The 26782-nt window shown below is 39.9% G+C and overlaps 1 protein-coding gene across 1 annotated transcript; it reads right to left on the minus strand.

The window, feature by feature from the left end:
• Positions 1-95: 95 nt before the first annotated feature.
• Positions 96-25865, minus strand: LOC133981817 (synaptic vesicle glycoprotein 2B-like). Its single transcript, XM_062420673.1, has 14 exons — positions 25630-25865; positions 20282-20508; positions 14609-14789; positions 12936-13087; positions 11625-11758; positions 10895-10984; positions 9537-9650; positions 7688-7776; positions 7468-7543; positions 6158-6246; positions 4030-4163; positions 1578-1778; positions 422-581; positions 96-279 (listed from the first exon to the last, which is right to left on the minus strand). Exons 1-14 carry the CDS (start codon positions 25863-25865, stop codon positions 96-98), a joined length of 2067 nt encoding a protein of 688 aa, XP_062276657.1.
• Positions 25866-26782: the final 917 nt, after the last annotated feature.

The following is a 26782-nucleotide window of genomic DNA, read 5'->3' on the forward strand; positions in this document are numbered from 1 at the left end:
CAACCAAATTCCGACGTTACGTGGATATGTTTTGGCCTCTTCATCCTCTCATCACACACACCCCCGCCACCACCTGTACCGTATCTCACATCACCTCACTGGAGGACTTTCTCTCGCGTGTCGGGCAGTCTGAGGGCCACCAGGCCGCCGCATACCAGCGCAGCGAAGGACAGCAGGATGGGGATGGCTTTGGTGATGCCCACGAAACTGGCGAAGATAGAACTGCCGAGCACCGCCGCCAGCTTACAGAGAGCGTTCAGCAAACCGAACGCTGTGGCCCTGAGAGACACAGAAAGAGACAAGGTATGCGCTTTTGATGACCACTCTTAAAGATCTTTCTATTATATAATCAGTTAAAGTATACAATCAGACTTATTTGACCATGTTCATGTGACACAGCTTAAAACACAAAGCCTGGTACCTTTTAGAAGCAGGGTACAGCTCCACGGTCACCACCTCTATGCCGTTCCATGCAGCTGCACTGACGCCACAGAACAGACATTGCAGGGCGATGATCGCTGCTTGGGTGAAGCTCAGAAACAGCAAGAAGGTACAGCCTGCTGAAATGAGCATGGAGCCACCTAAGGAGATACAAACAGATCCTACAATCAATCCTGTCTCACTGTAATTGTAATATTTTGTCACATATTTGTAGAACTGAGACTTTCATCACTCTAGCTCTCAATGCTTGACGCAACACATTATACTGTAGGTTGACATTTACTATTTAGAATCTGTATTTCTATATTTAAGCTGATGTATAACTGTAGGTTCAACATGCACCAAACTGAGTATAGACAATGTATAGTCCACGACATGGGACATAACTGTAGTGCACATGGATTATATGGACTACAACAGGGCTGCATATGAACCATGGATTGGGAGATATGCAAGCCCATCCATGTTCTAGTGGGTTAGATAGTTTTCATTCAAGTCCTTCATTTTCAGGATGAAAATTAGCCAAACCTCCTCCGAAATTTTCATGGTTCTCTTGCTTTCTATTACCTGAGATCAAATTCTAATGAGTTTTCTAATCAGTAACTATGGTACGGTTAAGGCTAGCGAAAGATAGTGGTTATTGAAGGCAAATCATACTGTAATTGCAGTTTTCGTTCTGCCTTTCCACATATAGAGAAAAAACTACTTCCATCTGTGGTACTTAACGGACAAAAACTCATGAGGTGTCGATGTACTTCCTAGGGATGGATTCAACCAAACCCACAATCAGCTCGAGTCACCAGGTACACCATAATCATCACAGGAGAAAACATTTGCAGGATGAGCACTATGAACTGTGAAATGAATGTTGAATTGTGAAGCATCATGCTTATGCACGTTGGGTTTGGGAACAATTGCCATGGGTCATTGTCAAGTCCAACATTTTAGAAAACCTGTTCCTCAAAGTTATGCACAAACTTTCTGGCAACAAAAGACACTTCACACCTAACCACAATAATGTGACCTGCTTGTCCAGACCTTCATCCTGTAGAGCTTTTATACATATAACATATAGTATGCACAATTAAAACATCAGCAAGCATCTATAAAATGAGAACAAACTTCTGAAACATCACCTATAATCTTGACCCTGCCGATCTTCTCCATGAAGAGTGCAGAGATTATGTTGCCGGGCAACACGGCCAGACTGCCCAGGAAGCTGACCAGGTAAATGAGAACGTCATTCTCCTCAAGAGTGTCCAGGTGGCAGCCATGTTTGTTGTGCTCAAAGGTGGTATTTTCCATTCTGCAGTCGATGAAGTTCTCCTCCCTCAGGTCTACAGAACACAGGCAGACCATGAAACACGTGATGGAACTTATAGAAGAGGATCAACTGATGAGCCTTCAATCTCAATCAGTGAAACATTTATCAAGGTTTTGTATATTTGGAACATTTTTGCATTTTTTATTCAAACCTCTCAGTCCTTTCTGCTGTGGATATTTTGTATTTATTTTCTTATTTGCTCATTTTTCTCAATGTTGTTGGTATGCTCGGCTAGAAGATGTATTCTTATATTTGTGCTTAATAGACTATTTGGAAAATGTCTTTTTAAAAAAAAATCCAGGTTCAAAATAAATGCCAAAGTTTTTGCCCTGAGGCCACAAACACATTTTAATCACTTGGGACCCCAGTTGGAATTGGACTGCCATACAGTAATGACTTACATGGCAGCACATTTCTAAAAAGAGGTATGGACAATTAGAACTGTGGTCAGTGTTGGAGGAACAATTGGACCATAAATTCTGTCTGCAGCATGTTGCCTTGAACTCTAAAAAACTCAAAAACAGCAGACTAGCAGACAGACACTGTTTTTAAGGCTTTGTTAATGGATTTTTGAAGGTTGAAGCACCACTTTTTTGGGCAATGTGGGAGCACTGAAACAAACCTTAGACACCTTTTTGGGTTAATTCGTCAGGTGGACAAAATGACAAATGTAAGTCCAGCATTAACTCCTTTTAGCTCCGTTTTGGTCTCCACCAGCTCCTGTGAAAATATTTGTCTATTTAGCTGCTAAATGCTCCACTATGTTCACCAGTCTTTTGTTTGGTCCCAGGCAAATAGTGTACAGTGCAACATCATATGGGTTGCCAGGCTGGAGTTTATTTTCCTTCAGCTTTTTAGTTTTTCAGGAAAAGTCCTCCAATGCACCGCTTGCCTTCTGGAAATCCTTTGTACATCTGGATTAAAAATCTATGAATTAATGACTTCACATTTACATCAGCAGACTTGTTGGATTTTTTCTAAATTTCTTTTATTAACATTTTATGATTGAAAATTTCCTACTAACTTTTTCTAATGATGTATTAGATATTATGAGGTATTTGTTTTAGGGTCTATGAAAGATAAATGAATGATTTATTAAACCATTAATAGAGCCATTAGTTAAACATTTAACCCTTTATAAAGGGTGTCTTAGTACAAAGTGGTACGATAACTGTTTTGGGAAATTTGCTAAGAATCAGTGGATTATACCAATAAATACTATTCCACCTCAACAGATCAGGGATTCGTAGTGACGACTACGTCTAAAGAGAAAGATTAGCTAATCATGGGAAATACAGGACATGATAAGGATCTATGGAAGATGTTTTTACTATTATTGGGTTTCATTTTTAATTCTCAATTTGCATGTTTTTATGTTTTTTATTTCCAATTCTTACTGTTATTTTATTTTATTTTTACTATTACATAATAATACATAATTGTAGGTTTTAATGTTTTTTTTAATTTTGTACCATTGAGACATACCACTGGACCTGTCTATTCTGTAGTGTCATGTTTAGGGGGAAGATAAGGTATTAAAAGTCCTTTGACTCCTTAAAGGTAGCGTACAGTACGGCGGCTTTTATCATTGATTGTGCCGAAGAAACAGATCCAGGATTCGTAGTGACGACTACGTCTAAAGAGAGAGATTAGCTAATCATGGGAAATACAGGAAACAAGTCCAGAGAGCCAGAAGGGCCATCTGGTAGAGTACATGATAAGGTTCTAAGGAAGAGATAGTGTTAGGTGGTTGTCCGTGTGGTCGAAAAAATTTGAATTTTCTATATTTTCACTATTATTGGGTTTCATTGTTATTTCTCAAATTGCATGTTTTTTTATTTCCAATTCTTTCTGTTAAATGTTTGTTTTATGTAAAACACATTGATGTTGCTATTGTGTATGAAATGCACTATATAAATAAAGCTGCCTTGCCTTGCCTCAACAGCCAAGGCGTTTAATGTGACTTATAACAATTAATATAGTTTTGCAATGCAGTGCTGTGTCAATATGACATGCCTCATAGTGAAACGCTGATGGTATGATTAATGGTTTTGTTTCATTTCATGTTTCATATTGATCTTGACTTGAGCATTGCAAAAACATTTGTTTAACCTTTCTGGTCTGAAGTGGTTAAACATGTTAGTTACTGGCTAACATCACCTCGTGTATGTGTGGTTGATGACAGATGATGCAGACTTCAGAAAATCACTTCAAACCATACCTGATGTCTAACTGTCCAAAAACCCCACTCCAGCTGAACCTACCTGTGTTGTAGAAGACAGTGAAGCGGATGGTGCAGTTCTTAAACACCGTTTCTGTGGACCTGATGTCCTCAAAGCGACAGTCTTCAAACAGTGAGTCCTCAAACTTCACTGACTTCAGCTCTATACTGATGAACCTATGGGGATGGTATGGGACATACGCACACACACGCAAACCAACAGACAAAGAAAACATGGACTGACTTCTATCGCTGTGGCAGTACAGAACTAGAACCGACAGAATGGGCTCTACCGAACGGTAATTCACTGTGGTAAATCTGATATGGCCACCACTGATAATACTACCACGGAATGAGCATTACTCCACATGTGGACAGAATGATCACCTCCATGGCATTATTACATTAACTTGCTGGCCTGAAAGTTAAGACCCATTCTGTTTGTTTTAATTCTGCAAAAAGCATAGAAGTTAAATGATATACAGTAGTGTAACATACACTGCAATGAAAACTTTGCACAGGTGAAGAGTCCTTGAAGATACACTCCCTAATTTTTATGCACAGCCTCGTGACAACTACAAATCCCAGAGCTTTCCTCCCGGTTCACTGCTGATGTTTTTGGAAATTACCTTGGCACAAAACTGCATGCAGCTATGGAAGAGTGCGAGCCGAAAGATGCATCTTAATAAATCGTCTTAATAAAATGGAAAGTTAAAATCACATTCACACAAACATAATGGGATGCAGATTCACTGTTGGTGGCAAAGACGAGTAATATAATAATATTGTCTTAAGAATGAATATCATAGAAACTAATTGTTAACGTATTTTATTTATATGCTTCAAAGACTAACTTGTAAAAGTAATTAGACCTCCTTCAGTTATGATAAAACATTCTGTAGTCAGCTGTAACGGACAGATGGAAGTATCATTTTATACCAGTATGTGAATGTAATTGTCATTCGTGGATTTTTTTTTCACTCTTGCTTGTAAACCTGTCTGCAGCAGCGAGCTGCAGAGGTCCTGACCTCTACTGTCAGGTGTACTGGAATTAGTCTCTCTTTGTCCATGTTGACTGCTGACAGGTGGAGAAATGTACTTGATTGTTCTACATGCACGAAAAAGAGGAGACGGGTAAAAAATGAGAGACTGGAGTTCCTGGTGAGAGTCGGTACAGCACGCACGCACACACACACACACACACACACACACACACATACACAGTTGGTGCCTACTGCTGCTTGCTAGCTTATGACTAATGTACATTACAGTATTCTGGCTGTTTGAGGCAAATAAATACAAATGATCCCACGGTCAAACATGCGCAAGTAATGAGAGGCGAACATAAAGGCATTAAGCTTTAAGCCTGTTTAACTCTGCTTTCCATCTGGCTTTAAACACTTTCATTCACAGCTGTAGTTTGAAATCATCAGCAATGAGCTGAGAGGAACTTTCGGGACTCGTGGGTGTGCAGTAATAAAATAAGAAGGTGTATCTTTACTTGCTTCAACCACATGGACAGGGAACCTTCAGTATATGGATGTATAGTAAATAAAAGTATTCCATACATTGTATCAGAATATAGTGACGAAAATCAAAAGTGAAGCTTACATAAACCTTCAGAGGTTTACTGTCTTCACAAAGTAAGTTTATGGTTCTTTTATCAGAGCATTAGCATATGCAGTAACATCATTACCTGTAGACATATAGCTAATTTTTTCACATACACATTAACACAGCATGCTACTTTGTGATAACAGAACTGAGAATGAAATGGTTGATACACTACAATAATAACAGTTCAGTCTACACACATGGCCTCTCACTGGTAGATCCTGAGCAATGTGCAAATGTCAATTCAACCAAAGGAGCAAGATGCTTAAATAACATAGTACTGTAGCGTCATTACATTCATACTAAAAAGCCACAAATGCAGAAAGACAGTAGGCACTACATACTGTACTCTGATTACATTTTGATGATGGTTTTGGGGGAAAAAGTTATATTTTGAAGGTAAAATAAATAGGACTTTTTTTTCTTTCCTATGTTTGCTCTCCAATTTCCGATTTCATTTCATTTACAGCTGATTTAACAAAAAGATTAGTGACTTCCAGTCTGCGGTGTATCTGTCAGCTACCTTTGCATCTACTCTATGGCACAGTGGGACTTACTTGTCATGGATGTATTCTCCTTCTCTATGGATCTGGTTCTCCAAAGAAAAGTTAAAATGGAAGTTCTCCACTCGTTCTCTATGGTGGATCTAAATAGAGACAAGAACAACCGGATCTACGTATTTATGAACTGAACGACGTCGTCTTCAAACTTAAAACAGATGAACAGATACACCAAATGTCATTCGTGTTTTTCACAAAAATGATTCCATATTTAAAAGACTTTAAAAGACCCAAATTCTCTACAAATGCATTGCTGTTTCAAACGTCATACTGTAAGATTCATAATATTACATGAAATGTAATGTAAGTGAATTATAGATGATGATATGACCAATAATAATATGTTAGATAATACCCACTGTATTGACGTTTTAAACAAAACAGACAACATGCTTTTTGCTCTTCTCATAGCCTTCACAGTGGTTTGGCTAAAACCTGTAAAATGTGTATTCTGAGGGAGAGGTCATAAAATGGTCAAAATGTGCTCATGACAGTAATGACTGTCTGCTCATTAGGTTTTAATCATTCTTTTGTTCACTTGAAAAGTTTGACCTGATGGTGGAGCCAGGTGAAAGGACAGGGGACAATGCAAGAAACATTAGGATTCATCCATAGCCTGCATCCCAGAGCTGGTGCATTAACCCTTTGAACCCTCTGTTACCTATCCCTTCATTAACAGGCTTCCAGCAGTCACTTCATGTCTTAGCCAGATATGACAATATATGATTTCCTTCCTTCAATCTTTTTCAGTTTGCATGTGAGTTGTACTATACATGTTTTAGAACAGTTTTTATGTGTTTTTTGGGGGGTTTGTTTTGGTCATTTGTTTGAGTGTAATTTATAGAGGCCAGTAGGACATGTGGAACCTTGTTAATGTAAAAAAGAAAAGAAAAAAAGACCAAATTAATTACACCCAAATGTGGATTTGTGTACATTAAATACTGACTCACATAACACATGCACCTCTGTCTTACACTGGATATGCACTTTAGGTTACTGTAAACAAGGACTGTGTGCAATATTTGTATGTGGATGAGTGAGTGGGTTGTTTTATACTGTTTTATGTGTCTGCACTTAATGTCATTGTACGTGTTACAATGACAATAAAGATATTCTGATTCTGATTCTGATTCTGATGAATCAATGATCAGGCATATCGGACATACAGTATAAGGCCCACAAAGTGTACAATCTAACAAGGTGTGTATGGTGTCTATGATTTGATCAAGTTATGACTTTATGAAGAAGGAGTATGCTTTGTGACAAATTGTGTCCTTTAGGTGCAAAGGGTTAAATGTTGTTGTTACCTTGACTTTGGACACATACTCTTCATTCTGAAGGTGTTTGATCATGTCGGGGAACCACACAGAAAGACCGTAGAAACTGTGACAGTGTATTTTGAGAGAAGACAGAGTCAATAAAAGGAGCACAGAACAATCAGAATGCAACTTTTTGATCTGGTAGATAGAAGAGTCATGTAGGTTGCTTCTTAAGGCAATAACTCTGCAGATGACCGTGTGAACTAACCTGAAAGCCATGCAGAACCAGATGATGGCCATGAAGAGCGTAGCCAACCTGAACTCAGCAGACAGGAGAGATGCTACGTTCTTCAGCACCTGGGACAAATATGCAAATACAGCAGTGAACCAAGAACCAAGTCCCTCCAGATTACTCATATATGCTCCCTCTTTACGACATAGTCCAAAAATAAGGGTCTGATGTACACGTAAGTTTCCATATTTGTGAATCTTATAGATAGGTGATACCCACTGACCTTCTATTGTCATTATTGAGTAAAAACTTCTATCTCATGTTTTCGGGACAGGAAGTGTGAAAAAAACACCTTTTCCTATAACCCTGACCATGAGTTGAGTCACATTTTGAGTTTATGAGGTGACTTTTAAAACCGTTCAATTAGTCCAAGAAGTCATAATACTTACTCAACCTAAGGTGGAGCAATATTCTACAGCTGAACTCAAAATATGGAATTTGCCAGTTGCCTTGCTTCAGCCATGTTGGAAGTTGGAAATCACATATTTGACTTCCCTCTCTGGAATATGACTGGACAGAGTGAGTCCTAGTTTAGGCTACAGGCCACATTTTAAAACTACTGTCTTCTAACTTTAGACATGCAATGACAATGCTCAGTACATTTCTGTCCTTTTCTATTACGCTGCATTATTGATGCATGTCTTTATCAAATCAAGACCCAGATGATATTGCACTCAAATATTACAGAGACCTGAGATGATACTACCATCGAGGGGGTGCAAAATCAGACGTTTTCAAATTCTACATGTAGTTACTTTCATTTAGTATGAAACGTTGCATAGAATTACAGCAAGTATGGGAGGAAATGTTGACTTATAAGATTAAGAGTTGCTATTAAGTGTGTGAAGCTGTACTCAAACTAAATGCTAAGATCACAATACTAAAATGCTCGCCATGATAATTGTAGCATGTTTGGTCATGGACCACAGTATTAAAATCAGAGGATCACCAAAGTCACCAAACTTTGTAACAATCCATTAAATAGATGTTTAGATACAGTATATCACAGCATAAGTGAAAAAAATTGGCCTGAGAGTAGTTCTGGAGAAAAAAGGTCGGGATCACAAAAGTGGTTAGAATGGAACCTTCAGGAACCTTGAATAACTATTGTAACCCAGCCAGCATGTCCATGTGGCCCCACATGGGTTGAATGTGGGCTACATGGGTACTGAGTGGGCATGGGCTTGAACTGGGCAATTTTTACAGGTCCCACATGGTTTCAGTAACATGGACCCCACATGTGAAGCCCACTTGGGCTGACTGTATGAGCCCCATAAGGTATGTAAGTGGGCTAAGCAGGCATGGGCATAAACAGGGCAAAATATATGGGCCCCATATTGTTTCAGAAACATGGGCCCCACATGTGTAATTAACCCAGATGGGCCCAGTCAGAACCCACTTGAAGCCCATATGGGCAAACACAGGAGGGGCCACCATGGAAACTGCAGACAAACCTACGTGGGACCCATATTGCAGAACAAATGTAACTTGTATGGGGCCCACATGGACATGCTGGCTGGAAACGTTGTGATAATCCAGCCAATAGTTGTTGAGATATTTCAGTGTGATCCACAACTGTCAACCTCGTTGTGACGGTCGAGGAAAATCACTTCAGAGTAGAACTCATCCTCTGAGGACCATGAATGTCAGTAAAAACCTCCCCAGCAATCCATCAACTCTCAGATCAGTGTCTACACAGTTCCTACTGTATATGTACACAATACAGTTTCTAATAGTCATTGAGACTAAGAAAAACAAAGGCAGATCATTCCTCCTAACCTTTGCAGTGTGTGCGTGTGTGTGCGTGTGCGTGTGTGTCACATACCAGTTTACAGAGAGTTAGCGAGCGGACAGCCCAGCGCTGTACAGCTGTTCCTGTAGCACTCTGTATCTCAATAAACTCATCTTCTGCCGTTTTAGGAGCCTTGATGTGAGTCACCTACAGGGAAAGAGAAAAGAAAGAGAAAACTTCAAACGACAAGAGTTTCTCCTGGATGCAACTGAAAGTCTGCTGTGTATAAATGAGCTCTTGTGTTATTTCAGCTCCTGTCTCACCCTGATCCCAATGTAAGCTTTGATTTACTTACAAGCTAGAAAATTCAATCAAAAAGAATCTATAAATACATCTTTAGATTTATTACTGACTTACAAATGAGACTGAAATAATCCATCACACCTAACATTCTTTACATAGAATATGAAAGCAGCATTTTCAGCTGATCTAGTCAATTTTTTTAAACAACTATTTTATTAGTAGGCCTATCTGATGAACCACAAGCTTTGTAAGTGAAATATATTATCTGTGACTGTCCCCAGCCATGAAAATAGCAGCCCTTGTTACATTGGTCTTTTCAGTGTGACCTGAAACATCTGATCACACCGGCTCACTGTCATTGTCATGTCAAATTTACATCAAATGGTTATAAAATGTACAAGTTATGCAACTCAGAGATGTCTAATCACCTTTTGTTGGCTGTTTTTAATGGCACATAATTAATGCTCACAACTTGTATCTGCAGTCCAACCTGATAATACAACGAGCAGCATTATATATGACTTGTTAAGCAAAATGTGTTTAAATGTATCTGCAGTCCAATGAAATCTGAAGAACTTTATTTATTCTTTATGTATATTAAAACTGCTTTTAATAGAAATGAAAAGCTCCATGTTTATTTTGCCTCCACTTTTGAAACTGTCCCGAATGGAAGCTACCTTGGCCTTAGGCCGAAGTCAATAAAAATACCTTGAAGTGCAAAGTCATCAACAGACACTAGATGCTCCCATTCAAAAGCTGTAACTTCTCTCTAGAAATGCTGAGTCGGAATTTTTTTAATGAGTCATTATAGTGTCAATCTCTAAATTCAGACCCTCTATTAATAAGATTTGAAGACTTATAGTAGCTTTGATGTCGGCTGTGTGGGTGTTGATCGACAGCTGTGATTGACAGTTGGTTGACATGCTGTTCTCCCTGGCTCCGGGACTCACACTCAGAAAGAGTATTGTCACTTTGGTTTGAGGTAGCAGAGCGTGTTTCCAGTGCATGAAAGGCAGCACCCCAAACCCCCTTATTTGGAAGGTCCTGGCTCCAAATGGAAAAGATGGCACCAAACACATACTGCAACTCCGGACTTCAAAGTAGCTCCAATGGAAACTAACATGTGTTAAACCGCTACATGTACTCACAGTAAAGACTTTCTCTGGCTGTCCTTTGGCCCTCCAGTTGGTGTCATGGACCTGCTTCAGGATCATCCACGCCTCATCATGTTTGGCATTCTGCTCCACACACACACACACACACACACACACACACACACACACACACACACACACACACACACACACACACACACACACACACACACACACACACACACACACACGGCGATGTAACCAAACAGAAATATGTCATATTAGAAAAGAATGAAGGTCTAAATTGCAATTTTATCACCACAATGACACAGCAGTTTGTTTTAGTGAGCTTCCCTTTAAAACTTACTGTATATGTGTATATGGATGCATTTGACTGGATTCTATTACTACTATCAGTTACAAGTAGCAACCATTAAACTCAGGCTTTTATGCATGCAAAGCATATGCAGGGTTACCGTGGTACACCCAAAAATTAAAGCGATGCACGAAGTATAAATGTGTAATACATTATTTATTCATTCAACATCAAAGGTCCTGTGTTCTTGGCTGAAGTCACAAGTAATTTACCTTGCATTTACATAATGTAGCTGGGAGACTTCCAGGTTTAATGAACCCCACAAAACTATTTGAACTGTGAACTGCCAGCCTGTCTCTGTATCCAGACAGGGTTAGAGCTACAGTGTAAAAATGCATGTAACCTGAATACCAATGTGAACAGTTTTACTACAGTGAACACGTCCGGTTCACGTGGCAGCAGTCTCACCTCCAGAAGGAAACGAGGGCTCTCGGGCATGAAAGTGAGTCCAACCAGGGAGGCGATGGCAGGAAGAGCCGCAACCAGGACAAACACCCTCCAGCTGTGGAACTGGAACTCTGTGCCCATACTGAACCCCCAACCTGCACACACATACACACACACACATTTCCACACTGTACATGTCAGGCTATTTCCAAGGCTTTACACACCTCCACAGGTGTTTTCAGTTATTCTGGTCCTGAGATACTGACCCCATGCACTAATCTAGGTATGTTCATATCAGCCTTACAAACACCACAACTGCTTGACACTCAGTCCTGAAACATGACGTGAATCACATCATGTGATGTCGCTAAATAAATATTGAGCTTTGCAATGAGAGACTGTATACAGTGTGTGAGAGCCACGCTGCAGTTTGTAGTCCAGTAGTGATATTTTGTGCACATGGTGATGAAACACATTAGAATATTCTTCATCTCACAGTCCATCAGTTTTTTCTACTGGTCAGCCAAACTGTAAAAGGTTCATTACTGCCCCCCTGAGGCTAGACAAGAGTTGGAGCACCTGTACCAAACTGTAGCTGCTCACCAGCAACAGCAAGTCAACCACTATCCCTGCCAGGCTAGTGTTAGTAAGTCACAACAGCTCCCTGAGCTTCTCTGTATTTTCTCTTTACTGCTCTGTTCTTCTTTCTGGCATTTTTGTCCAATAAAAAGTTACTGCAGATGGGAGATAAAGCTCTCCGAAGTCGTATAGCTCATTGCAACACTGCTTCCTTCCTCACTGCGTGTCTGCACACCACTGTGGAACAGATTTGTTAAATAAAATTTAAAAGGGTTAAATAAAAGTAAATGGTGCAAAACAGGTGATTAGGTATAATAGACACTGACAAGACAGCGTTCTATTGGTCGACATACAAAATTTGCAGGTCAAAGTTAAAAAAAAAAGATATGAAAATTGGCATGGATTTATTTCCAAATCCACTGAGTGTGTTTATTCTATTGGAATGAATTGAATTTGCACTTGTAAATAGTGGTGTGACCAGGCCTTTAAGCAGCAGTAGTGGCCTTTTCATTGACATCTTGGTGGATCTGCTCACTGGAGGCAAGTTGGGGCCAGGTAGGGCCAGGTGGGGCCAGGTAGGGCCAGGTGGGGCCAGGTGGGGCCAGGTAGGGCCAGGTAGGGCCAGGTAGGGCCAGGTGGGGCCAGGTGGGGCCAGGTGCCTCGTGACCATTTTAGAGGTACAATCATCAATTAAAGGCATGTCACTTTGTGTTCTGTACAGTGTTAATTTGATGCAGGTCTAACTTTTTTTACCATATCTGGGAATGATTCCCCAGGCAGTGAATGAGGCGTAGATCCCACCAATCATCCAGAACATACACAGCCAGGACAGATGCTCTCCTCTCTTATCCATCTGAAGGAACTCAGAGAAGTATGCGTACACGATCGGCACTGTGCCACCGATACTGAGAGAGAAAAGAAAGAGAGAGAGAGAGAGAGAGAGAGATATATATATTCATTTTTAAGCCATTTTTAAAAGTATGACAACAAAAATAAACCAATTTTCTTCATCGTGGAGGAATAATTACACAAAAGTGTGAGAGGAAATAGATTTCAGATGCATTACAGGCCTTTGGGAAGGGTATCAGTTCACTGAGCCATAAAAAAGAAATATGTTCATTGTAAAAATGGATCCTTTTAAAGGGAACATTTAATTAGGAGTTTTGCCACAAACATTTCAGGAGTTAAAAGTCAGGTTGCAGCAGTTGTAATTTAGTTATATTTTAGTACAAAAAAAAGCAAATGTTTTGTTTCTCTCGTGTATTCATCACATCTATAACTCAGACGACTAAAAACATGGATATAACTACATATTAGTCCAGATGTGTTATATACAGTAAGGTCAGTAAAGCATGTATAACTGGGAGACGTGGTGTTGTGCTGTGAACTGTAAGTGATGGTGTATCACTTGCAATGTGCTGTGCATTACGTGGCCTGCTTTCTGAGTCAGAGTGTGTGTCTCCCTGTGGACTACACAGCTATTCTGAGACGCAACACTCCGGTTGGTGTTTTTGTTTTTGCAGTGACACAGCAGACTGTGCATGCGGAGCTCGGCTAGACAAATGATCCCAATGATAAACGACTGCATTAGTGACTGAAAACTTGTGAATCTTTTGAAATAGATGGTGAAAAAATTGGAATTTGAAAAAAGGAACTGTTACACATTGGTGACAGTGATGTGACAGCAAAAAAGGGACCTCAGCCCCCAGAAATCCTGCAAGGTGAAAGTACACTGAACACAACACTATTCTGAGGGATTCATGTTCATAGTGCAGCTTTGAAAATACACGGTTGTCAAGACAACACTGTCTTTTGGCTCTTAAAAAGTTTGTATTTTTAGAGGTAAGTTTTCACTTAGCCATTTACATGACCCATCACTCATCAATTTATTCAGACATATTCATTAACAACAAACCAAGCATTCCAACATGTCAACCCACCATCATCTAACAGCATAATGCACATAAACATAAACATAAGCTGCCCTCAAATTACACTGAAATACAACAAATACATTCCCATAATAAACAAATCCATCCATCCAGTTCATAGACGAATACTCTGCAATCTATATAGAATATAATATGAAGATATATCAATGAATAGTCAAGATGTCATTTCATGAGTCACCTGATTGATTTTATGATGCCGTGTGAACAAAATGCCAATCACTAGTTTTCTGAGCACTGAAACTCCATCCACTGATGAATGCCATGAAATGTGGTTGAAAGCTCTAGAAAAAGCTAAGTAGGCATTTTTTGTAAAATATTTCTTTCATGGCTTTTTACTAATTTCTGTATTCTGACACTTTTTGATGAGTTATAATGCTATATAATCATAATTATAATAATATATATAAATAATCATAATAAAACCAGTGTGTGTGTGCCTGTGTGTGTGCGTGTGTGTGTGTGCCTGTGTGTTACCCGATGCCAGACAGCAGCCTGAAGAAGAGGAAGAAGCCGTAGCCTTGAGCAAACGAGGACAGGAAAGTAAAGACACAGTTAATGGCTAATGCCACAACCAGACAGCGCCGACGGCCAACTTTGTCTGCCAGACCCCCCCACAGGAACGCTCCCACCATCATGCTCAGAAAGACCATCAGACCTGCAGAAAGAGAGACAGAGGTAGAAGGAGAGATTGTCAAGTGGGGGTCATGTCAGAAATGTTTGGAGCTTAATTAACTTGCTCAATAACACTGTGATAGCTGTTGTTAACCTTTGTGTCGTCCTCCCGGGTCAAATTGACCCCATCTGTTTTGACTGTTTCTTCTTTCCTCCCTTCCTTCCTTCTGTCTGTCCTTCCTCCATCCCCCTTTCTTCCCTCCTTCTTTCTTTTCCTCCTTCCTTCTTTCCTCCCTCCCTCCTTCTCTCTTTCTTTCCTCCTTCCTTCTTTCCTCCCTCCCTCCTTCCTTCCTTCCTCCCTCCTTTCCTTCCTTCTTCCTTCCTTCCTCCCTCCTTCCCTCCTTCCTTTCTTCCTCCCTCCTTTCCTTCCTTCTTCCTCTATCCCTTTCTTCCTTCCCTCCTTCCTTTTTCCTCCCTTCCTTCCTTCTTCCTTCCTCCCTTCCTCCGTTCCTTTCTTCTTCATCCCTTCCTTCCTTGACTCGAGGACAACAGGAGGGTTAAAGCTGGATTCAATGTGCAGTATTCAAGCCTGAATTTGTCAATCATCTCAGCACAATTGGTTCAAAGTTGGGGAAATCATTTTACAACAATACATTTCCAGCTACTAGAAAATGTTCTTATTAAAACGTGAAGACAATTATTTTCAACCAAAGAGCTTCATGTTATTTCAGAATAAAAGAAAAAGCATTTTCAGTGGTTTATAACTTCTTTGAACTTTCAAATAAAATAAAATTGAAATTAAATTAGAACTCAGCCGAGTCTTCTTATCCTTTAGTTAACCAGGTTAAAGTCTCATTCTGATTAAAATCTCTTTTTCAAGCCTGACCTTGTACAATCTGCCTGCATCTCCTGAGCTGGATGATGGAAACTGGCAACAACTACTCCAGAGTGAAATTTGCCAAGTCAGATACTTCCTGAATTCAGTGAATATTTAGATAAAACTGTGACTTTAGTAAAGACATGATGAATGTGAGGTGTTATGGAAATATGAAAATATGGTATGGTTTTGTTTTTTTAGCTGAGGAGACATCTGATATTTCTAGAATGTTTCAGAATGTACAGACCCATAATGGTTATTAGCAAATGATGGTACTGTACACTATGAGAAATGTAGATTTTTGAGAAGGAAGAAGAATAAAAAAAGATGAGATTTCTTGTGCTGATGCTTTTTTTTTTTAAATGTGCATTGTGAGATCATTGTTGACTATTTCTCAGTGAGTCTCAAATTCAGTTAGTAATCTTTGTTTTTACAAATACTGTAAACCAGTGTTCTCCAACTCCTGCTCCTGGAGAGTTTACTGCCCTGCATGTTACAGGTAGCTCTCCACTCTAACACACCTGATTCTAATAATGAACTTGTTATCAAGCAGCTGAAGCTCATCAAAGGCTTGATAATGAGTTCATTATTAGAATCAGGTGTGTTATAGTGGGGAGATGCATAAAAACATGCAGGGCCGTAACTCTACAGGAGCAGGAGTTGGAGACCACTGCAGTAAAGTCATGTAGCACTATTTTATGCAATTCAGTGAGATCTTAGCCCACTGACAAACTGACATTTCCAAATTCCTACGTCCCAAGCATTCCAGGTGATTTCACTTGGCTTAAAGTAAAGAATGCATTTGATTTTGTTGTTTCTGAGTGTGAAAATTACACTCATGAAATTCCCATCTGTTTAATTTGACATGTATATCCACAAGCTCTGAGCTGCAAAGCAATGTAACAAAAGACATCTCAAGGTTTTTACATTGTTTCAATTTTAAATTATTGTATTGCATTTATAAACTCAATCTGAAAAAGGGCATCAAAAGGGACAATATGGGCAGGGAACCCACATCGTTTCACTTTTTTTTTTTTTACATTCTGTCATTTCTCAGATTGGTTGACTTTCACACGTCGAAGGGGAAATATGTCTCAGCTTCGTGATGTCAGCATACTCGGCTCTTTCCGGCCTTAAAAATTTCAAGACCTTGATGAGCGGCATTGCTTCTGCCTCAGCCAAGTATAACCCTGACCGCTGCCAAACACTGGCACCCTGGCAACTTAACACCGCAGTGTGCAGATGGCCATGCTGTCAGTGTGACTCATCATAATATGGGAGTCTTATCCATAACCCTACACACACACACACACACACACACACACACACACAAAGATAATAATCAGTAGTGTGATTTTTTTTAGTATTAGCAGTGTCACAAAATAGTAAAAATGTGCATTGAAACGTCAGCGTCTAGGATGGCATCTTCAGCAGTGTGTAGATAGAAGTTACATGTATTTTCAGACTGAGTATCTGAGTAAATGGAGCAGCGGTGAGACGCCGTGCGACTCTTTCCAAGGTCAGAACAGAGAGTATCGATCATTTGCCGACTGTCTGCTGACTCAGAGCGAGCAAACACAGTCTCTCTCAGTGGAGAAAACACTGCTCTGGACCGAACCGAGGAGAGGCGGGAGAGAGGAGGAGGAGGAGGAGGAGGAGGAAGAGAGAGGTAAGGAGACAGTGAGTGGAGGAGGTAAAGGAATAAAAACAGCCAGGATAAGTAGGCATGTTACTCAGAAGTGAAACTGACATATATGAGAGCATAATCTAATAGTTCTTCTCTCTCAGCTCTTCAGATAAAAATGTTACATATTGTGTGTATGTGTGTGTGTGTGTGTGTGTGTGTGTGTGTGTGTGTGTGTGTGTGTGTGTGTGTGTTCATCCCCTCCATAAACATTTTTAACATAACGTACTCTGTTTTACGTAATCATTTGTGTCTTATATGGGTTTTTACTTCTCCTTTATGATGCAATCTAGAATCTATAATTCTGTAAATATTATTCATGTCAAAGGTTTAACAGCTGGACTCATCGAGCCATGTGCTTCAAAGTGCTTAGGGGGGCTCTTTCACACCATCAGCCATCAGACTGTACAACACCACAGCTCCCAGTACCTCCCATTCCCACTACTGTACTGTATATTTATTGTTTATTGTGTATATAGTATTTTACCCTACCCTATACTGGGCCATGATTGGCTCCCAACTAGCTGTGATGTCACAAACTTTGTGTTTTATGTTGTTTTTTGTATTTATTTGTGATTGATGGTTTTAACTGTTGCTACCACTCAAATTGTGTTGCATCCTTCACTTTCAATGAATTAATAGAAATAATTATGGCTGTCAATGAGATCATAATGTAGTGTGATTGTGAATGAACGACTGGGTGGAAAATACATTAGTTAACTGTACGTAAGAGTTAAGAAAATGAGATGGAGAGGTAGAAAACAAAGAAAGGATGAAACAGAGTGTGAGAAGCTCGTCTGCTGCTGACTCCGGTGGTTGTAGAGGTGGGAGAGAGGATTTGGGAAAGGAAGGAGTGGTCGGCCATAGTCATGAATTCAGACAGTTCAGCAGATGTCAGTGTTGCAGCAGTTCATGCTGGTCACCAACATTTACTTCATGTCTCTTTAATGTATACCACATTTCACAGAATCTCCTACAACAGTGCTTTATTAAATATAAAGATGAAATATTCTGCTGTCAAACACAAGCGAGCTCATATTGCTGACTCAGGCTTTATAACCAGGTATTATATGAGCTCCATATGAATGTCTGAGTAACTAGACTCAACAGGAATGAAAGGAATCGAATCATTCCAAATCTGCTCTCTACATCTATAATGCATCGATGTGACAGCACTGCAGCACTGTGATGTCTGCCAACAGCCTCCCCTCTCTGCCCCTCCCTTTGTTTGCCCCCCCCCCCTCCTACACACACGTCCCACCCATTTCATTTCCTTCTCCTCTCCTATGCTCTCCTCTCTCGTCTCCTCCTCTCCACTCATCCTCTTTAATGTTTCCCTTTCCTCTTTTCCCCTCCACCCTTGCAGTCCACTTCTTTTTTCTCCCCCCCTCTCCTTCCTTTCCCATCTCTTCTATCCATTCCACCCCTACTTTTCTCTCTTCCTCTTCTTTACTTTCCTTTTTCTCCTCCTGTCCTCTCCCGTATTTTTGCTCCACTGCACTGCCCCCCCACTTCTCTTCACTCCTCTCTCCTCTCCTTCTCTTTCCTCCTTTTCTGCTCTACCAACAGACATCATGTTTAAACGCAATAAACTATATCCCAAGTAAGCAAACAGCTACATTTAAATATATAGAAATACATATACGCAGCAGTACACAAACCCTATATGTAACACAGACATACTGCTCACTGCCCAAGCCAACAGACTGATTCATTCCTGCCTGCTCAGTGCCCATTAGATAATTACACTGCAGGTCTAATTTGAGCCCCGAGGAGCTTCAGGACTTATTGACTCTCCCTAGGCTGCCAGTGTGTGTGTGTGTGTGTGTGTGTGTGTGTGTGTGTGTGTGTGTGTCACCAGTCTCATTCTGCATGTCATCAGAAATGTATCAAATATTCACCTTATTGGATCATTTCATACAGTCTGTAATAATATCTGATGAGGGAAGATTAGAATGGCACTGTGTATGAATTATAGCTTTACAGGCTACTAATGGATTTGAAAATGATGATCTGTTCATTTTGATAATAAATCAAACATGTAACAATGATGAGAGTTTGTTACTGAGTTGATACTATGTAAGCAGTTGGTTTTTAAAATCCCACAACTAATCATGTCCTTCATTAGTGTCATTATTGTATCAACTAGCTATGTAGACTGATTTTCTTATTCAGAAGAGGAGGGGAGGATGGAGGCATCAATCCATCAGGAGACAGCTGATCATTTCCTGTTTCCAACCACGAATTGGAACAGTTTTTTAGAAAGTGTACCTACAATCGCCCCCTAACCTTAACCCTGTGGTTATTATTGTAACCACGACGACAACAGTTAGCGTAACTTTAACCCATTGCATGTTTCTCTAATCTTCACAACCTTAATCACAGCATGGTCACATCATAAAACATCATTTTTAATAGTGATGTGTAGAAGTTTTGAAAAGCACAGACAAATGATGTAAGTGTTGATTACTGTCTATAGGAGCGCCAGGTTAGAAAACACTCCGATACGTCATTTTGGAGTCACATGATCAAACCGTAGATCTGCTCATTTCATTTGGAGGACTTGTTGGTGTCAAATAATAACACATTAGATTTCACTGATTGTCAGAATTGTGAACATAAACTCAGTTCATAGTTGCCTTGGTGCCTAACCACACCTTTAATGTCAGCCACACCTGGGTCTGTGTGATCGTGTCTACTTTATGTAATCAGCTAATGAAGAATTCTTTTAGTTAATGTCTCTTCTCAGCAGAGAAACTCAAACACATTACTCTGTCTCAGACTTAAATAAAGAAGCAGCATTGTACTTCTGTTCAGGAGGGGGCTGAAGACTAACCAGAGAGAATCAATGAAGTGCTACATCCGTAGTAGAAAAACACAAATCCTCTCCACTGACAGCAACACAGACTTTACAGCAGAGCAACACTTTGAAGAATCCACACTGTAAGCAACAATAAATCATGCAAGCCCTTACCCAACATCCCTTTCTCTGCATTGGACAAACACAGATCCTTCTCTGCGGACGGTAGAACGAAAGCAACCACAAAACACTCGACCCCGTCGGCCATCAGAGCCAGACCCAGAACGATGAAGAGTGTCCACTGGAACTTCCCGTGGCCACAGTCCTCCATGATGTCCTCATACTGCTCAGATAACTCCTCCAGTTCAGAGACTGCGCTGCCGGTTGCTCGAGCTTTAGCCCTGATATAGAGAACAAAACGTCATACAAATGGCTTGAAAACACACAAGCTTTTACAATGAGGTCTGTTGCTGATGTTGTTATAAGTCTTTAAACAAGAAGATAAAACTCATATCTGATTTGAGGGATATTTTATAGTCGGATATTACATATATATATATATATAAATCTGATCTTTTATTTTACTTTGCAACTTTAAGATCAATCAGATCTTCTTGGCCCTAACAAACATCACATTTTATATGCACTGTATGTATAACAGATGAGTGAACTGGAGAGGCCTTGGCTGTAACCCCTGGCAACCATAGATGCATCTTCAGAGAACAATGAAGTGATCAATTACAGGCGTCAACAACAGAAACACAAAAAAATATGATAAATAGACACAAACCCCCCCCCCCATTCCAAAATAAAAATACATTTTAACCCTTACTGTACATACTGTTCATATTCTGACTCATCATTAGTCTCTACACCAATTCACATTCATAAACTCCCCATTACAACTACATTATGGGAACTGTTTGAATGGGGATTTTTTACATATTTTTAATAAACACAGGTCAAATGTGTACATTTGCATATATAAAAATGTGTATCAGCTGCACAAAAACTTTTAAAAAATGATGCATTGTATGTCCATTTTTGTATACTGTGGGTCAAACTAGTAAAAGTCAGGCTAAAAGAATAATGTATATGGTGTTTTTACAGCTCTTAAATGTAAACATGGGTCAAATTTGACATTTGACAACAGTATAAGAGTTAAAAAGCACAATAAAAACAGAAAATAATAAAGATTTTTATTTTTATTTTTATAAGTAAGGTGAAAAATACTAAATAAGGCTTGAAACAAGGCTCTTTAGACTGAGGGCTGGACAGATAACAGGAGTCCTTCAGGCTGACACAGTGAAGATGAAAACAAATCCATATTTTAAAAAGAGCAGGTTTTCAGACATGAGAAAGAATAAGAGTGGATTTCTGTCATGTCAACAGCTCTATGAGCAATGTGAACTGATGGTCAGTGCCTACGCCACAGAGGGCTTTAAGTAGGGAGACCTGGAGGCTCGGTGCTATGTACTCGATGTCGACTCGAAGGTCTAAAGACTGAACCTTTGTAGATCTGAAATAAGGTCTCCTGCATGCTCAGTGTAAAGTAAATGTGAAATGTGCTATGTGAGGAACAGGACAGAACTGTGTGGCATATTGTGTGGTCACTTAAAAAAACAAAACAATAATACTACTAAGAAAATGCTGACCATACAGAATAATGTGATCTGCATATCCTCTTAACAATTAAAGTACAAAGGCTATACAGTGGTCTGAACATATCCCAGCCAGCATGTCCATGTGGGCCCCACATGGGTTAAATGTGGGCTACGTGGGTACTGAGTGGGCATGGGCTTGAACTGGGCAAATTGTGCAGGTCCCACATGGTTTCAGTAACATGGACCCTACATGTGAAGCCCATGTGTGCTGACTGTATGAGCCCCATAAGATATGTAAGTGGGCTAAGCGGGCATGTACATAAACAGGGCAAATTATATGGGCCTGTGGACAAACCTATGTGGGAGCCATATTGGAGCCCAAATTGAACCCTTATGGGGGCCCATATGGACATGCTGGCTGGGTTATTTTTACTCCAGTATCAGTGTGTTGTTTCTGTGGTTCATCAAATATTCAGTACTATGTTCTTGGGCAGCTGTAACGTTTGAGTAATAATCAGTATCAACAATTCAGTCACTATCTTTGCATCTCAACTGATAAATACTGGTTAGATATCAATCACCATGTGTTTGCTATAGTAAAGCCTTATTAACAGCTAATTGGTTTCATGGGGTTAAGGTAAGGTAAGGTAAGGTAAGGTAAGGTAAGGTAAGGTAAGGTAAGGTAAGGCAAGGCAAGGCAAGGCAAGGCAAGGCAAGGCAAGGTAAGGTAAGGTAAGGTAATGTAATGTAATGTAAGGCAAGGTAAGGTAAGGTAAGGTAAGGTAATGTAAGGTAAGGTAATAATGTAAGGTAAGGTAAGGTAAGGTAAGGTAAGGTAAGGTAAGGTAAGGCAAGGCAAGGCAATACAAGGTAAGGTAAGGTAAGGTAAGGTAATGTAAGGTAAGGTAAGGTAATGTAATGTAATGTAAGGTAGGGTAAGGCAAGGTAAGGTAAGGCAAGGCAAGGCAAGGCAAGACAAGGTAAGGTAAGGTAAGGTAAGGTAAGGCAAGGCAAGGCAAGGCAAGGCAAGGCAAGGCAAGGCAAGGCAAGGTAAGGCAAGGTAAGGTAAGGCAAGGTAAGGTAAGGTAAGGCAAGGCAAGGCAAGGTAAGGTAGGGTAAGGTAAAGTAAGGTAAGGTAAGGTAAGGTAAGGCAAGGCAAGGCAAGGTAAGGTAAGGTAAGGTAAAGTAAGGTAAGGTAAGGTAAGGTAAGGTAAGGTAAGGTAAGGTAAGGTAAGGCAAGGCAAGGCAAGGCAAGGCAAGGCAAGGCAAGGCAAGGCAAGGTAAGGTAAGGTAAGGTAAGGTAAAGTAAAGTATCTTTATTGATCACCGTATGGAGGAATTCAGAAACTGGCAGTAGCCATGTAATGGTGAAAATAAATAAATGAATAAAAATTATAATAAACAACAAACTGTGTAATCTCTGTGTAAAATGATCTGCAATTATATAAATCTGCAATATACATAAATTTCTGATACTATACAAGTGTGCAATGTTCGTGGGATTAGAAAGTAAAGTTCAATGTTCCTGGGATTAGAAAAGTAAAGTTCAATGTTCCTGGGATTAGAAAGTAAAATTCAATGTTTCTGGGATTAGAAAAGTAAAGTTCAATGTTCCTGGGATTAGAAAAGTAAAGTTCAATGTTTCTGGGATTAGAAAAGTAAAGTTCAATGTTCCTGGGATTAGGGTTAGGGTAAGCTTCAGTCTTTTTAGTGAGGGTGGGAGGTACTGGGAACTGTGGTGTTGTGCAGTCTGGTGGCTGATGGTACATTCTTTAAAATCAAAGGCCTAATTATGAGAGGAACGTTTTTCTCACCCACTTATTCCTACGTGTGGATGCAGTGAGCTACTAAGTGAACCATTTCTAATTGCTTTACCATATTTAAGCCTACATTGAATGCATAGGTAAACTATCAACATGCAACCACTGTACATCTTAATCCAAGTCTACCCACTGTATGTAAAGATGCACACAACACATCACTGTCTCCTGAATAAAAAGGGTTTTTGTGGCAGCTGTATCTTTTACTCATGTGCATGCAGAAGTATTTTGAATAATTGTCTCAAGGAACACTTTTCCGTATATTCCGTATATTTCAGAATATATACCATCTGAATAATGTGCAAAGATCACATAAAAAAATCTATAAACAGTGGCTTTAAATGTGATGACACTTGATGGAAAACATTACAATACATGAGACAATGAACTTTTTTCTTCTTCTAATTTTACCGACCTCCATTTATAATAATTGGTTTCCACTCATTTTCATAGTGTATTTAAATCAATGCATGAAAATCGATCACAGTGAACATCAGTCTCTGCAGCCTTTTTTATTAATGCAGCTTCTGTGCAGATTGATCTAAAAAAGTCTGCACTGCATTACGTCATATAGTGTTAATGCAACTTTGACAAAAAGAAATGCAGGTTTGGTGTTTACAGTGATGGATTACTACACTCCAGCAAGCTTCAACAGTCTGCCAATTGATTGCTGCATTATAAAAAAGTGAATGGAAACCAAGGCTGTGTTCACATTTCTTTGTCCCTGCAGCATGTTTGACTTAAAGGTTAGCTGTGATGTGATGTGTCAGTGATTTGTAGTAAACTGGATACAAATGCAAAACGTCTGGCATTAACCTTTAACCCTCCTGTTGTCCTCGAGTCAAGGAAAGAAGGAAGGATGGAAGGATGGAAGGATGGAAGGAAGGAAGGAAGGAAGGAAGGAAGGAAGGAAGGAAGGAAGGAAGGAAGGAAGGAAGGAAGGAAGGAAGGAAGGAAGGAAGGAAAGAAAGATGGAAGGAAAGATTGAAGGATGGAAGGAAAGATGGAAGGATGGAAGGATGGAAGGAAAGATGGAAGGACGGAAGGAAAGATGGAAGGGAGGAAGAAGGAAGGAAAGGAGGAAGGAAGGAAGGAAAGATGGAAGGATGGAAGGAAGGGATGAAGAAGGAAGGAAAGGAGGAAGGAAGGATGGAAGGGAGGAAGAAATAAGTAAAGGAGGGAGGAAGAAGGAAGGAAGGAAGGAAAGATGGAAGGATGGAAGGGATGAAGGAAGGAAGAGAAGACAGATGGAAGGAAGGAATGAAGGAAGGGAGGAAGGAAGGAAGGAAGGAAAGATGGAAGGGAGGCAGAAGGAAGGAAAGGAGGGAGGAAGGAAGGAGGGGAAGGAAGGGAGGAAGGAAGGAAGGAAAGAAGGAACAGTCAAAACAGACCTTGGTCAATTTGACCCGGGAGGACGACACAAGGGTTAAATGGGGCATTAAAGTGTTCCATGAAAAAGTCAGTCAGATGGACTCTAAAGGTGTTTTATATTACAGTGAAAAAACAAGTGTTTGCACGGCACATTCCTCTTTGGTGAGTGCGGTATCTACGACACTGGAATGAGAAAAGGCAATATTTTCTCATTTCAGGAACACTACCACCAACAATTAGCAGAGCACTATGGGTAATATCATCCTACTTAAAAAACAAAATCTAGCATGTTAATATTGCTATAGATTGCTACGTTACAGAGCCTCAAACAGTGCAAATAGCACTTTGTGTTGGGTCTCCATAAAAGGCTAATTTGTAATTGAAAAATTATGGAAATTGGTCAAAGTTCAACTGACCTGTACTTATGTGAATCCTTCTCAGTAGAGGCCTGTTATACACATTGTCAGGTTTTTAATCTGGAGCTCTATCTTATTGTATTAATTTACAGTTTAAAAAACTCCTTATTTATTTCATACTGGACCTTAATGCAGCCCTTCAGTTCAGCCTCTGTCTCTTTAAGGACTCGAGATGAACCCACTGCATTCTGATTGGCCAGCTACTGTCAGCTACGCTACACAAATAAACGATAGTAGAAGGATTTCACCTCTTTTTCATGTTTTTGAGTCTATAGTCTGTAGTTTCTATGGTACATTTATACAAGTCTCACCGTGCAGCTCTCTGTGCAGCCTTCACCTCGTCAGGATGTGGGATTCCCTGATACTCTCCTTCGTACATCTGGTCCTCTTCATCGTGGCCTTCTGTCGCATCGCTCGCCGCATCCTCTTCCTGGGGAGGGTAGTCCGTCTGGTAGCCGTATCCATCAGGTCCACCGCCTTCTCCATAAGTCCCATAACTGTCGCCTCCACCTTGGTGGTATACGTTGTTTTGGTAGGGGTCAGCCATCTTGGCTTCCTAGACCTACTCTAGGCTAACAGCTGATTCTAGTTAATTATGAATAATAACGTCAAGAGCTAACATCACAAATCACCACTTGCTGTGCAGTGCAGCTTATTCTGTCATGTAGCAGTTTTTGTTTTTTTACAACACTGCTAAAGCTGAAGCTCCTCTGGTTAAGGATGGTGTAGAGGTGGAGGTGGTGACTCACTCCTGTCACAAGTTGTCTTTTATTTTTCACTCCTGAAAAAAACAGAAAACTCTGGTTAGTTCATTTTCAAATCAAAATGTGTCACATTACACAAAGACTAAGTATAATATCCCACAGGATCTTCCTCTGGAGGATACACACAATGTAACTCCACCTTGATGTCAGGCTGTATGATATATATATACGTAGATATAGAAGGTACGTTGTTATCACTTCACTGTCCAGCTGGGACATGAAGTCTGACATATGTGATCAGAAAGTCCTCTCTGTGACTGATCTGCATTCAATCAATCAATCAATCAATCAATCAACCAATCAATCAATCAATCAATCAATCAATCAATCAATCAATCAATCAATCAATCAATCAATCAATCAATCAGACTTTATTTGTATGGCACTTTTCATACAAAGCAATGTAACACAAAGTGCTTTACATAATAAAAACACAGAAACATTCCAACTCCAACCAACACACACACACACACACACACACACACACACACACACACACACACACACACACACACACACACACACACACACACACACACACACACACACACACACACACACACACACCATGTTTCCATCACTTCAGGGGACATTACATTGACTTACATTCATTTACTGGACACTTATCCTAACCGTAACCATAACCACTACATGCCTAATCTTAACCCTTATCCTAAACTTAACATAACCCTAAACTTAT

This window comes from Scomber scombrus, chromosome 6 (genome assembly GCF_963691925.1).
Source record: "Scomber scombrus chromosome 6, fScoSco1.1, whole genome shotgun sequence".
In the NCBI taxonomy this organism is placed as follows: domain Eukaryota; kingdom Metazoa; phylum Chordata; class Actinopteri; order Scombriformes; family Scombridae; genus Scomber; species Scomber scombrus.